General features: G+C 48.6%; 1 protein-coding gene across 2 annotated transcripts in view; it reads left to right on the forward strand.

The window, feature by feature from the left end:
• Positions 1-14,178, forward strand: part of PPARGC1B (peroxisome proliferator-activated receptor gamma, coactivator 1 beta) — a 129,472-nt gene that overhangs the window by 83,501 nt on the left and 31,793 nt on the right. For both annotated transcript variants that reach the window (XM_011931536.1, XM_011931537.1), the window contains exon 2: positions 10,559-10,732. In XM_011931536.1, the coding sequence (XP_011786926.1) occupies positions 10,559-10,732 (174 nt within the window). The remainder of the gene's footprint in view (positions 1-10,558; positions 10,733-14,178) is intronic.

Here is a 14,178-nt window from a genome sequence, read left to right on the forward strand (position 1 = left end):
GGCATTTAGGGTGCAGTGGTCAGGGAGGCCCATCTCGGGAGGGACGTTCAATTTGGGATGAGGATAGAAAGAAGGAAGCCGCTATGGGAGATGAAGGAGAGAGAAGGTGTTCCAGGCTGAGGAAGGCTCCAGCGCGGAGGCCCCAGGGTGGACACTTAAGCCGCACAACTGTTCCAGGAGGGAGGCTGGTCTCAAAAGATGCGGAGAGGGCAAGCAACTCCCTGTAACTAGCAAGTTATGAGCCAGGGCCAGCCCTGCCTCAGCAAAGCCTAACAACATGTACCTGTACCTCATTTTACAGTTTAGCAAGTGCTTTCCTGCCACTCTCCTTTGAATTCAAGAGGCCCTTGAGTTCAAGTGCATAAAATTGGCTGTGAGTGCAGGCAGACACAATGTGTATTTTACCCTGTCCTAAAACACCTTGTGCAGAATATACTTCAACCTTATTGTTTACAAACAAAATGAAACACTGCTTTCCTGGGCCTGGGGCAGGCTTGTACCTGCTGATAGGCCACCCTCCTGATAGGTGCCAGGATCCATGCTGCCAAAGGTGGGGAGGGGGGCCTAGCTGACCTCGGTGCTGAAGGAGGGAAGTCTGGGCTCTGCACAGCCACATGCCAGGCCATCCAGGAGCTGCCCCACCCCAGGTCATCTCACCCCGACACAGCAACGAGAGACTTTGCAGATCTTCAGTGGATAAGGGGCTGCTTGCAGGCAATAGGAGTGGGTAAGGAGATGACTGTAAGATAACACCTGCCCAGGAGACTGCCTGTTCTCTCTTTCCCTTGTCATTTAAAGAGAGATGAATCTAATGTGGAACTTTTGGTGGATGGGCCACAGATGTTGAGGAAGTGGCCTGTTATTCTGGAAACTGGTCTGGACAGGTCACACGGGAGATCCCCGTTTGTGTTCCGGCCTTGTCAGGAGCTGGCTGTGTGGATCTTGGGTGACTCCCTGTTCCCTCTTTCTCAGCCTCAATGCCCTCATTTGCAAATTGAGAGATTCATTCACGAAAAGTGTTACTCCAGACCCTTCCGGTGCACAAAACCCTGGTTCTGTATTACAGTAGTCCGTCATAAGGCTTTATTTCCTGTGCTGTGTGGGCCAGGGCCTGTGTGCAGTAGTCACCTTCTTATCTAATGAGAGTGGGAACTACAGCTGAGCGGTGCCCAGAGGTTGCAGAGGGGAATTCCTAGGAAAAAGTCAGATAAAGCTCAAAATTGTGAAACACATGCCTACATTGTCTTTTAGCGAAGCCATATGACATGTACATTCATTTTTGCCAGTCTTTTGCTATAGGACTGTTTGTGGTGCTAGCACTGAAACTCTAAGTCATCTGATTCCCTCCATAGTCCACACCCACGATGCCAGGGTTCCAATTTCCAGTTTCAGGACACATTCAGGTGGATCAAGAACTTTGACTCTTGTCAAGCAGTCTGAGTGCTGCATCTTTCTTGATTCTTGCAAATTTCTCCTAATCTTTTACCATGATCTCATTCACGTGAAATTTGATGACAGTGTTGTGTGTTTGCTTTTTTAGCAACTCAACTTCCTTGAATCCTTCCACAGCCTTCAACTTAGTTTTCATTGAAATCTCTTCTTTTGTACTCATATTTTCTGTTTATGGACCAGTTAATGACATTTTGTAATTACACTATCGAGTGGGTTTGGGAAGAAATAACTGAATCTTAGTAAATAAACAACTCAGCTGGTGGGAGCAGACCAGCTGAGGCTGTGGGGCGCCTTGGGCATTAGTAAAGGGTGTTATTACAGGAGAGGGTGGGGAGTGTTGGTTAACCTGGTTGCTTGGTCGAGTAGAGGCTGGTTAGGAGAGCCCCTGTTATACCAGAGGCCTGAGATGGCCTGGATGGGATTAGCTTTGGCTGCAAGGAGCAGAAAACTGCCTCCAAATGACAGGAAGTTTGATGAGCTCTGAGTTGAGTCCTCTCTCAGATCCCGAGATAGGTGTCCCAGGGCAGTGTCAGGGATCCCAGCTTTCTCCATCCTGTTGCCCTGCCTACCAGGCAGAGCTGCCTTCCAAGGTCCCTGGAAACTGGGCTTCTTCCTGGTTGGCTGGGTCTGGCCTAGCCTTGGAGCTCAGTTCTGAGCACTGGACCCCGTCTTCTTCTCTGGGCTGGAAGATCCACTCTCACCAGACCTGGTGACCTCCTGTCGGGTCACCTTACGCCAAGCCCTGACCAGGCACCTACTTGGCTAAGGCTTGAAGCCCGGCTGTAAAAGGCTGAGAATCACCAAGGTTGAGCTCTGCCAGCCTGAACCTGGATGCTTCCGTGCAGAAAGGGCCTTGGATGCCGGGTTGAGCTCTTTTGTCTTAAATGTCGTGGTGGGAGGCCCTTCCAATGGTCTGGTTTATCTCTGAGTTTAAGATGTTCTGTTCTTCTAGGCTGGGCTCAGAGCCCCTCTCTTCTGTCCACTTATTTTGTCTGGAGTTTAACTTTGTGTTTGTGACTTTGAGTCTTATTTCAGATGATGCTATAGGTATTTCTGTGGGGACTAAGATAAACTACTCTCCCCACTGTTCTCCTGGAAGCTTCTTTAGGTGATTTGTGTTAATTTGGAAGACATGGGAAGATTGGGGTTTTTTTCATAATGTAAGAGAGATGAATAAGTTAACACTTTTTCATTGATGGGTGGTAGAGACTCCAACTGGCATGTAATGTAGAGAGGGACTGTATTCACTCACGGAACTGTGGAGCACAGGGAATGCCTGCCTTCGGGCACAGCTGAATCCAAGTGCTTCAGTTATTTTTATTGGGAATCTATCTCTGTCTGTTTCTTGGCTCTGCCCTCCCTGCTCTGGCTTCTTTCTCAGGCAGGCCCTTTGCAGGTAGTGGCAAAGAGGGCTGCCAGCCTATTCAGAACAGAATCCAACCAGCGCAGCCCCCTTGTCCAAGTGCTCCTGCAGTTTCCTGGTACTTGCTCTGACCCACCCAATCCAACCAGTTATTGTGGCCATAGGATATTTTAATTGGCCTGGATGTGCTTCCCTGGATTGCTTGCTTGGGGGTAAGGGAAGGGCAGCTTCCCAGAGGAAACTCAGTGGGCTTCCACCCATTGGGAAGGCAATGGGTGAGAGGCAGTCCAAATAACAGAGGTGAGAGAAGGAATAAAACATTTATAAAGTGAAATGGCTATGTGGGACTTCATAGGTATTTCCCACTCTTCCTTCCTAGAAGGTAAGTAGAGGCACAGGGTCATAATGTAGACTAGGCCCCTTCTAATCAATTAGTAACAGCTGCTGAGGCTCCGTGTTGAGAAGGCTTGGGGCTCAGCAGGATGTCGAGCTGGGATCAGTTAGTGGTATCACCATGGAAAGAGGGAACGGTGAGCCCAGTGCCGTGTGCTTGCCACCCTAGCAGATCTCATTGCAGGTCTTCATTCCTGACAGCAGTTTAAGAAGAATAACTTATCTCAGATCATCAAATACAACTTCTTGTCAGTCGGGCAGGACTTAGGGTATCCAAGATGGCAGTCACAGGAGGTCAGTGCAGCCGGGTGGGGGCCCAGACTCCCCACCATCGCAGGGCGGCCTGAAGAGAGCCAGCATGTCTGGCTGGCAGGGCAAGATCATTCCCTCAACAGAAACCACGAGCCATGATGACACTGGGATTAGGCGGCTGGTCAAAGTTGACAGAAAAGAATTGGGTGAGCTGGCAGGTTTAGAACTGAGGATGTGGGTCAGGGGATGAATTCACGAAGCATTGACCCTCCTGGAGCCCCAGTGTTCCCATCAGTCAAATGCAAACGCTAAGCACTGGCCATCCCCTGCATCTTGGGAAGATACTGATGAGAGCACAGCTGTGAATGTCACTTGGGAACTAGAAAGTGCCATATCTGTGTCTCAGTCTGTTTCTGCTTCTGTAACAACATACCATAAACTGGGTGGCTTATAAACAACAGAACTTTATTTCTCACAGTTCTGGAGGCTGGGAAGCCCAAGATCGAGGCGCTGGCAGATCTCGTATCTGGTTAGGACCCATTTCCTGGTTCACAGATTGCAGCTTCTCGTATTCTCACAGGGTGGGAGGAGCAACCGAGCTTACTTGGGTCTGTTTTATAAGGGTACGCCTCCCATTCATGACCTCATCACCTCCCAGAGGCCTCGCCTCTTCATGGCCTCACCATGGGGGTAAGGATTTCAACATAAATTTGGGGGATCACAAACATTCAGACCATAGTAATCCATGACCACCACTCATGGGTATCTGATCCATGCCGTGTTCCCAACCTGTGATGCTTTCTTTGTAAGAACTTGGGAGGCAGGATTGTTTTTATTATCCGCATTTTGTCAATAGAAACCGAGGTCGCAAAAAACATAAATGTCCTGATCTGAAAGGGTCAGTGTTAACTGCAAAGCCAGGGCCTTTTTGCCCCCCTCGTCTAGGCTTCCTTCCATTTCAAGACAGTCCTTCTTCTGCATTTTGTCTCCCCTCTGGAAAGTCATTCACACATACATTCCTGTATTTGTTCATTAAATGCTGAGTTCTGCTTGTTTCCCCAAAGCCTATGTGGATCTCAGAAATTTGATAAGTACAGAATTATATCAAATGCTTGAGCAGGGATGTCCAGAGGGCCTATCTGGTTTTATGTTCTCTTTTCCAGAGAGGGCAGTGAGGACCAGAGCGGGGAGGTGACCCAATGAAGGATGCAGAGTGAGTCCTCACAGACCCAGAACCCAGGCTGTCACTGCAGCCACCCCTCCGCCCCACCTCCTCGAGCTTCCTTCCCACTCAGTAGTTCTGAAAATCTGCTCTGGACCAGGCACTGTGCTAGGCGATTTGCTGATTATAGCCAGGAACGTAGAGCCACGAATTTTTCCTGAAGATGCATTGTTTCTTAAGCAGGGAATCAATTTCCGGCAAGATTCACAAGCTTCCAATGAAGCCACTTCTGTGAGTCTGGATGAAACCCCATTAATCCATGGCCAGGGTCATTTGTCTCCCTGGCTCGGGGCAGCCACAGTCCTTTCAGATAAGCGGCATGGTGTTGCTGGAGAAGGGGGGCCCACGGCAGGGGGTGAGCAGGCACAGAGAGGGGCCAGAGAGGCCGCACACACGAGCCTCCTGTTCAGTGTGTTCGGTCCCAGGTCTGTCCTGGCTCAGCCACAAACTTGCCGTGTGACTTGGGCCATCCCCAACCCTTGCCTGAAGCTCCATTTCCCTATCTGTAGATGGGAATGAATGGTCTTGAATATTCCTTCTCACTTTCAGAAGCAGGGTGATGGATGAGGGTCCTGGCTTCATAGGGAGAGAAGAGACTTGGGTTTGAATCCCAGCTTCACCCTTTTGGGACCCTGGGAGTTATGGTTGAATTGTATCCTCCCAAAAAAGGTGTGCTGAAGCCCTAAACCCCCCATGCCTCAGAATGTGACCTCCTTGGAGCTAGGGTCTTCACAGAGATAAGTTAAAATGAGGTCATTAGGGTGGGCCCTCATCCAGTGTGGCCAGTGTCCTTATCAAAAGGGGGAATTTAGGCACAGAGACAGACACGCATAGAGGGAAGAAAACATGGAAACACAAGGAGAAAATGGTCATCTACAAGCCAAGGAGAAAGGCCTGGAACAGACTCTCAGAAGGAACCATTCCTGCAGACACCTTAATCTCAGACATCTGTTGTTTAAGCTACCACCCCGTTGTGGTCCTTTGTTATGGAAGCCCTAGCAACCTAATTTATTTATTTACTTACTTACTTACTTATAATTTATTTATTTATTTGAGACTGAGTCTTGCTCTGTCACCCAGGCTGGAGTGCAGTGGCGCGATCTCGGCTCACTGCATCCATTGCCATCCATGCCTCAGCCTCCTGAGTAGCTGGGATTACAGGCAGCTGCCGTCACACCTAGTTAATTTTGTATTTTTAGTAGAAATCGGTTTTCACCATGTTGGCCAGGCTGATCTCAAACTCCTGACCTCAAGTGATCTGCCCACTTCGGTCTCCCAAAGTGCTGGGATTACAGGCGTGAACCACAGTGCCTGGCCCTAGTAACCTAATTTAAATGACTTGCTGACATGGGGATGGTAGCACCCACCCTGCTAGGTTGATTTAAGACTGGTGGGAGCATGTATAGAAGGCACTAGCATGGGCCTTGGCATCTAGTAAGGACTCCGTGATAGCAGTGGCTGTTAGTTTGTGCTTCGACCTCCCAGCTCCACTGGCAAGGCTTGTAGAAGGCTCCCAGGACAGGACAAGAAGGCCTTAATTCAGACCTTTCAAAAAGAACTGGGCCACTTGAAGCACTCCTTCAAAAGCCTCTCTAAATATGGAGATGGCCAGAGAAATCACTCTTAATGTGGTGCTTAATGGTTTTTAGCTAGAGAGTGGTCTTAGCCTAATTGACAAGGCCGCGAAGCTGAGGTTTCTTTGTTTTTATGTGCTGGGTACACTTTTGAGTATGTTGAGCTGCTATGGGCAATCAATAAGTGCAGCCATCACAGCCATTTTGTGGACATTTTGTAAAGAAGGTGGTATGGTTTCGAGGGAAGGACACTCACCGGATGACCCCGAGCAAATCCATTATCCTCTTTGGGTCTCAGTTTCCATATTTGCAAAGTGAAGGAGATAGACCAGCTAGGTCGGGAGTTCTTAAGCTAGTTCTATGAAGTTCTAAAAGTTAAGGTACACTTTGTGTGCATACCTGCATCTTGTGGGGAAAAATGTCCATAGCTTTTGTCTGGTTTTTGGAGGGACCTCTGCCTCCCAGATTGTTCACCATGACTTACCTGGACAACCTCAGAGCTGCGGGTTCCTGGCTAGTCTGGGATTCTGGGACTCTGGTTCTAAAGCTGTTTCTAAGAAGCAAGTCCTACAAAGGTTTCTGCTCTGAGTTACTGGAGATCTGGAACATAGAGCTCACCCAAGAACTTATTGCTGGGGGCTTTGCTGGCCTGGGAGGCCCCAGCTGCCTAGCAACCTGTGTCTCTGCTTTTGGCCCTCCCTTCTGTCCCACAGTCCCTAGATGGTGTCTGAGAGGTACCTCCCCGACCCACCACCTGTCCCCTCCTGGATGGCTACAACAGCTATTAAACCATCTCGCTGCTTCTATGCCGGTCCTACCCCCATCACACTCGGGGTAAAACCCAAATCCTCTTCCGATCCCTACCTGATCCAGCCTCCACCAGCCTTCCTAATGTCATCGTTTCCCATTTCCTTCATCCCCCACCCCAGTCACCAAGCTGCAGCCTCACTGACCTCAGCGCCTTATGCCTTGGGCTCAGTCCCCACTGGGGTCTTTGCCTCTGACGGTCCCTCTGCCTGCAGTCCTCTTCCCACCTCTTCTGCTGCCTGGCTTCTCCTTCAATAAGTTTTTCCTGACATTCTATCTGGTTTAGATTCTGGGCTGGGCACAGTGGCTGACACTTGTAATCCCAGCACTTTGTGGGGCTGAGGCCAGATGAGACAAGCCTGGGCAACATAGACCCCTGTCTCTACAAAAAATTAAAAAAGAAAAATTAGCCGGGTGTGGTGGTGCACACCTGTAGTCCCAGCTACTTAGGAGGCTGAGGTGGAAGGATCGCTTGAACGTAGGAGGTTGAGGCTGCAGTGAGTCGTGATCAAGCCATGTTGTATTCCAGCTTGGGCAACAGAGCAGGAGCCTGTCTCTAAAAATAGAAAGGGTAAAATGATAGATTTTGCTTCCTGTTATCTTCCATCAGTGCACCTTGTTTGTTTCTCCTTCATAGCACTCACTCAGTCTAGAATGAAATATTTATGTGTTTTCTTCCCTCACTAAGATGTCAACTCAGGAAGGAAGGAGCTGAGTCTTATATAACACAGTGCCTGGCTCATAGTAGCATTGAACATGCCCGCTAGAATGGGTAAATAAGTGACTGACAATACCAAGTGTTGGAGAGAGTGCAACACTCGTACAGCTGATGGGAATGTACAAAGTGAGTGTTCTCTCACTGTGGAAAACAATTTTCTGTTTTATAAACTTATACGCACACTTACCATATGGCCCAACAGTTTCACTCCTAGGTATTTACCCAAGAGAAGTAAAGACATATGTCCAAACAAGACTTGTACGCACGGATTGCGGACTTACTAGAAATGGCCCAAAACAGGAAACAAACCAATTATCTATGTAGAACAGGACCTCGGCTGCATCCCCACAGTCTGCTTGGGCACGAAGGAGAAAGAAGCTCTCAAGAGGCAGCCGAGAGAATCCACCTGAGTTCCTGCAGCAGGGGCAGCCACTGAGTGCTGGTGATTTGTAGCTGGGGGGCGTGACAGTTGGGCTTGCGGGGAAGGGGGTACCTGGGAGACCCAGAGATTGAGGAAGCACCTGTGTCCCTCTCACCTTCAGATTCCCAGTCAGGTTCAGAAGCATTTTGCTCTTCTCTGGAGAGTCACGATTTAGAATCACATGTTTTGTTTGTGTGATTATTTGTTTAATGTCATCCTTCCCCACCCACCATCACAGTGCCTGGCTCAGAGTGACTGGGCTCTCAGTAATGAGGATTGTGGAATACATGTGGATTGGAGAAAGAATAGGCAGGTGGTGGGCTGGGTGGTGGAGCCGTGCTCCCAGAGACAGACTTGCTGGGCACCTTGCTGCCTGCTTGAGGGCAGGGGACCGGCCGCTTGAGAGGACCTGGGCCTGGTGCCGCCTGTGTAGGCAGGATTCTTGCAAAACGCCAATTAAGACATTTGACCCAAATTTGGATAAAAGCCTTTTTCCTGTGTCAAGTTGAGCTAATAATATACATTTATTCATAATTTATGAGGCCTAGTAAGTGGGAACAATTAAGGAAAAGGTCTGGGGAAAACCTGTTTCTCTTAAGTGTCACATATGCCTCTTTCTGTTCTCCGAGAGTTTCCGCTCCTCTCAGCCTACCATGAAACACCATTGTTTTATCATTATTATTATCATTTGTTATATTACTCTTAGCTGACATTTATTGAGCAGTTACTAGGCCAGGCTATAACGACATTGCCTCTTTAAATCTTAACATAGATGGCAGATATTGTTGTTGTCCACGTTTTACAGGTGAAGGGACTTGCCCAAAGTCCACAGCTGGTGAATGGGGATCTCGACTCAGTTCTGCCAGGCCCCAGGGCCAATAGAACATCACCAAGCCCTTCTGTTTCTGTGTCAGCCCCCCAACTCAGGTTATTTCTGAATCTCCAGGGCAGCTCTTCTATTGGTGACCGTTAAACTTGGGAGACCAGTGTGAGAAATTGATTGCCTTCTGATTCAGTAGCTCTGGGATTAGGCCTGAGAATTTATATTATTTCCAACATACCAGGTTTCCAGGTGATTCTAGTGCTGCCTGTCTGAGATTACACTTTGAGAACCACTGATTCAGGCAATGCTGCTATCCGAGTCACCTGTGGCTCCCTTCTTCCCTACTCATTGCTGTTAGGTGGGTTTATGACCTTCTAGATCTTTTCCTGTGTGTTTGCATACATGCTATGCTACATAGAGAAATATACGGCTTGATTTCTATTTTTTTTTACACATGTGGGGTTATATTTTACATGCTGATATTCTACAACTTTGTTTTTTATTTAATGTATCTTGGAGAACACACAGATCTTCCTCATTCTTTTCAACAGCACTGTAGTATTTCATGATATGGGTGTTTTGTTTGTTTTTGTTTTTGTTTTGTTTTGTTTGTTTTTGGCTTTTTGAGACAGTTTCCATCTGTCACCCAGGCTGGAGTGTAGTGGCATGATCTCAGCTCACTGCAACCTCCACCTCCCGGGCTCAAGCGATTCTCATGCCTCAGTCTCCCAAGTAACTGAGATTACAGGCGTGCACCACCACACCTGGCTAATTTGTGTATTTTTAGTAAAGACAGGGTTTTGCCATGTTGGCCAGGCTGGTCTTGAACCCCTGGCCTCGAATGATCTGCCCACCTTGGTCTCTCAAAGTGTTGGGATTACAGGCATCAGCCACCATGCTCGGCCCATGATACGGGTGTTTTATGACTTTATTTACATATTGTCTACTGATTGGTGTTCCATCATACTATATCATATATGTAATTTTATGTTCATCATATATGTTCCATCATATATTCCATCATGTATGTAATTTTAGACATTACATATATTCCTATAAAATCCCTGGGAACACGGATGAGTGTTTCTTCAGAACCTAGTAGTCACACATTAGTGTCAGTCATTATTATTGCTGTTTTTGTTTCATTATTAATATAGAGGCATTGTTAGCTTCAAGAAGTCCACTTATAAGTGGGGACATATATGTAAAGGATTGGCTCCTCATTTACAGTCTCTAATAAAGTTTTCAACAAAACAGTTCTGGTAAGAGGACAGAGATGTATGTGGGTAGGGCCTTGAGGGACGTGTAGGAGTGCAGAGGAGAGAACAGCATGGGGGTTTGTACTGTTGGGGCCTAGCTTAGCTACCAGAAGATTCTACCAAGGGGTGGAGCTGATCTTCCCATTTCTTGGTCATTTGGCAAAATCGGGCCTTGGCCATGGGTCCAGATTGGCTGCATCATTATTGAGAGGGCGCCTTCTTGGGTCTAGCCAGCCTCAGCTCTGATCCACCTCTTTCCTTCCTGTCTCCTCAGGGTGGAGGGTCCGGGGAGGAGCAACTCTATGCTGACTTTCCAGAACTCGACCTCTCCCAGCTGGATGCCAGCGACTTTGACTCGGCCACCTGCTTTGGGGAGCTGCAGTGGTGCCCAGAGAACTCAGAGACTGAACCCAACCAGTACAGCCCCGATGACTCCGAGCTCTTCCAGGTATGCCCGCTCCAGTCTCCCCTCCTCCCACCCTGTCAGGCCTCTCTGTCCTGAAAATCCCGGCTCTGCCTTGCTCTGCCCTCTCCTGCACTTGCTCATGCCGAGAAATCCCTTCACCCACCAGAGCTGTTGGGCCCCGGTTTCTTGTGCTGGATCGGCCCCTGATCTGGCGCAGCTCACACGCCTCACCTGGCCCTTGCTGTATCACCTCCGGAAAGTAAGGGTGAGATGAACTGCTCTCTAGGCCTCCCAAGCAGAACCAAGCCCCTTTGTGTGCCACAGAGGTCCAGGTCCTCTGTTCCCTACATTATCTCATCCAATCCTCGTCCCCACCCTACAAGACAGGCTCCAGTATTTTCCCATTTTGCAGATAAGGAAAATGAGGCTTGGAAAAGTTAAGTCCTGTGCTTAGGGCAATTAACCTAGTCAGTAGCTGAACTGAATTCAAACCTAGTCTTCTTGCCTCTAGAGCCAGGACTTTATGACCATGATGATACCATAATGAGATGACTGGCATTTATTGAGCAGCTGTTCTGTGGGAGGGCTGTCTCTGTGTGTATTAATTCATTTAAATTTCTTAACAACTCTCAGTTGTAAATACAATTATCTCCCTTTTTCAGCTGGAGCCTAGAGGTTCTTTAATAAGAAGCAGTGCCAAGAACCACTATGCCTGTGCCTCTCTAGCCCTTGTGCTGCAGTGCCGAGCCTCAGGGGCATATAATGGCTAGCATTTCCTGTAAGAAGGCCTCTTACGGAATAATATGATGTCTGGGGTTTGCTTCAGAAGAAAGCAAGCTCTGCATGGATTTGCATGTGTGGGTGGGAGTGTGCGGCCTAGAGGGTAATAGATGAAATTAGATTGGCCGTATTTAGCTGGGTGATGGACACATTCAGATTCATGATTCTTTTCTTGGAATTTTCTCCCTCATAAAGATCAGGGGCAGAAGCCATAGCTCTCTGTGCCTATCTGGCAATATAATAATAATAACAACAATAACATCGTGTGTGCTGAACACCAAGGTGGTGTGCCGCAAGCGTCCTTTCCAAGCGTCCTCCTGATGGATTTTATCATCCTTCTAGAAATGTTTACTGAGCCCCCTATGTGTCAGGCACTGTGTTCCTCAGAGGACATTACAGTCTGTAAACATGTGAACAAACAGTAGTCACTTGTGATAAGGGCGAAAAGGAAATAGAGAAGGGACTGTGGACTGAGTGGTCGGGAAAGGCCTCTCTGAGGAAGGGGAGCTATCAGTTGTGTACTCCTAATAGTTGGTTTTACAGACAAGGAAAGGGAAGCTCAGGAAGGTTGAGTAACTCGCTCAAGGTCAAACAGCTAGTAAGGATCCAGGCAAAGATTGTAATCTAGGAACCCACACCCCTCACCGCTATACTGAACCCCTTTGCCAAGCCAGTGAGGAATTACCAGAACCAAACTGCAGTTCTGGCTCCAACCAGAGACCTCCATTTTCTTGCTTGAACAATGGGGACAATTCCTTTGCTATATTGCACCTTTCCTCTTAGGGGGCCAACTCCAGAAAATGCTTTTAGGTTGCAGAGAACTCATGAGTGAAAGGGGTTTGGATGCTCCCTGAAGACCATCCCCACCAAGACTATATAGGCCCCCCACCTACTCAGAGAACGGCCAGACACACTGGCAAGCCTCTGATGAGGTCCTACTAGTGCTTTCAGGCACAAGTAAGCTTGGTGCGGCCCCAGCCCTGCAAGGAAGACAGTCCTCACAGCTGGCCGAGCTCTGCCCTCCTAGCCCCTCTCCCTTTCGTGGGCTGCACACTCCACCAGCTCTCCCGAGATTAGGCTAGCTCTATCCATTGCTCACTGGTGCACCCTCTGTGCATGTGACTGGGACCTGTCCCCACCCTCTGCTCCCTGCCCATCGGAAACTCTGAATGTGGGCTGTGTCTGCATTGTTCTTTGTTGTATTCCCAGGGCTGTGCACAATGCCGGGCACTTTGTCAGGCAGGGCTTAACAGTCATCCACTGAATGAATCCTTCGACACCCAGCTCTCATGATGCCTCCTCCTAAGGCAGTTGGTCACTTAGTCCCGCTCATGGGCTCCCATCTCTTGCACGCATGTGTGTCCTTCAGACTGCAAGATCCTTGGGGACAAACAACACTTTATTCATCTCTGGGGCCCTTGCACATTGTAAGGACTCAATTCATAGGTGTTGAATGAAGGAACTGATTAAATTGACCCATTCCAAAAACCTTGAGCTGGGATCTAGGAGCCATAGGTTCTAGTCCCCTTTCTGGCACTAACTTGGACAGTTTCTTTATGGGAACAATGGGAATCATGGAGCCTTGCTGCCCATGCCAAGCTCTGTTAACAATGAAATGGCACCATTGTTATGGAAACAAACTGGGAGAGTGGAGAACAAGCTACAGTTGCAAGGGTTGACACCTCCTCCAGGACGGGAACGTTGCTTCCATTTCTCCTTAAGGACCCCAGAGTCCTTAAGGATGGGACATGACAGGCCCTTAGTAAATATTTCTAGAGTAAGGCAGGTGTTTGGTTGTTGTGCAACAATTTGCTGTGTGTCCTTGGATGAGTAGCTCCCTTTGTTTGGGCCTCAGTTTCCCCATGTGAGGAATGAGGAAGGAACACGGACAAATCAATCTGTTGAGGCTACAGGAAGAGAGTCACTGGGTCTGGACCTACTCCCAGAAAAATGGGAGGGAGGTGGCCAATTTCCTGGGTTTCTTGAACCTCAATTTAAGCCCCCTGGATAGTAGCGATCTCTGAGTGTTCTCTCTGCCCTGGTAGCCTACATTCTGTTCCATGACGTTTCTTCAAGCCACTCTAGGTCCTCAAAATGAAGCCTTTTCCCTCAGATTTCTTGAAGGCTCCTTTTCCTCCTGCTTGAGATCAGCTCAGAAAGACTGGGGGTGGGGCTGAGTCTATTAATATCCCTTCCTCAGCTGATTAACTCTCCATTAATTTGCACTCTGTTTCTATGCTGAGCAGGGAGAGCCGAGCTAATGGGCCTGGGGAAGAGGAGAGGGGTGGCGCAGCTCCCTGGGATGGATGGCTGGAGAAAGCAGTGACCAGCGTGGGCAGGGTTGGCTGCTCCTCCTAGTCGGGCTCAGGGCCTCCAGCCCCACCTGGCTGTTTCAGTGGAGTGGGGTGGGGAGAGGTGGGGAGAAGGGAAGGAGTTTTGCTTTTACCCAACTTGATGGGTACTTCTTGAGGTCTTTGCCATTTTGGACTCATTTCAGCACCATGACCGGCACTCAGTAAGTCGGTGTTGGCTCTCTGAGTCCTGGGTTCTAGTCCTTAGTCCTGCCCCTGACTCACTGTGTGACCTTGAAAGATCTCTTTCCTGGGACTTTCTTCCTCCTCTGCCACCACACCCCCCGAAAAAATAATGGCTTCCTTATGAGTGCCAACTGTGATTGATTGGCAGTTGTCACCTGAAGCCCTGCATCA

This window comes from Colobus angolensis, unplaced genomic scaffold (genome assembly GCF_000951035.1).
Source record: "Colobus angolensis palliatus isolate OR3802 unplaced genomic scaffold, Cang.pa_1.0 Scaffold90, whole genome shotgun sequence".
Lineage (NCBI taxonomy): Eukaryota > Metazoa > Chordata > Mammalia > Primates > Cercopithecidae > Colobus > Colobus angolensis.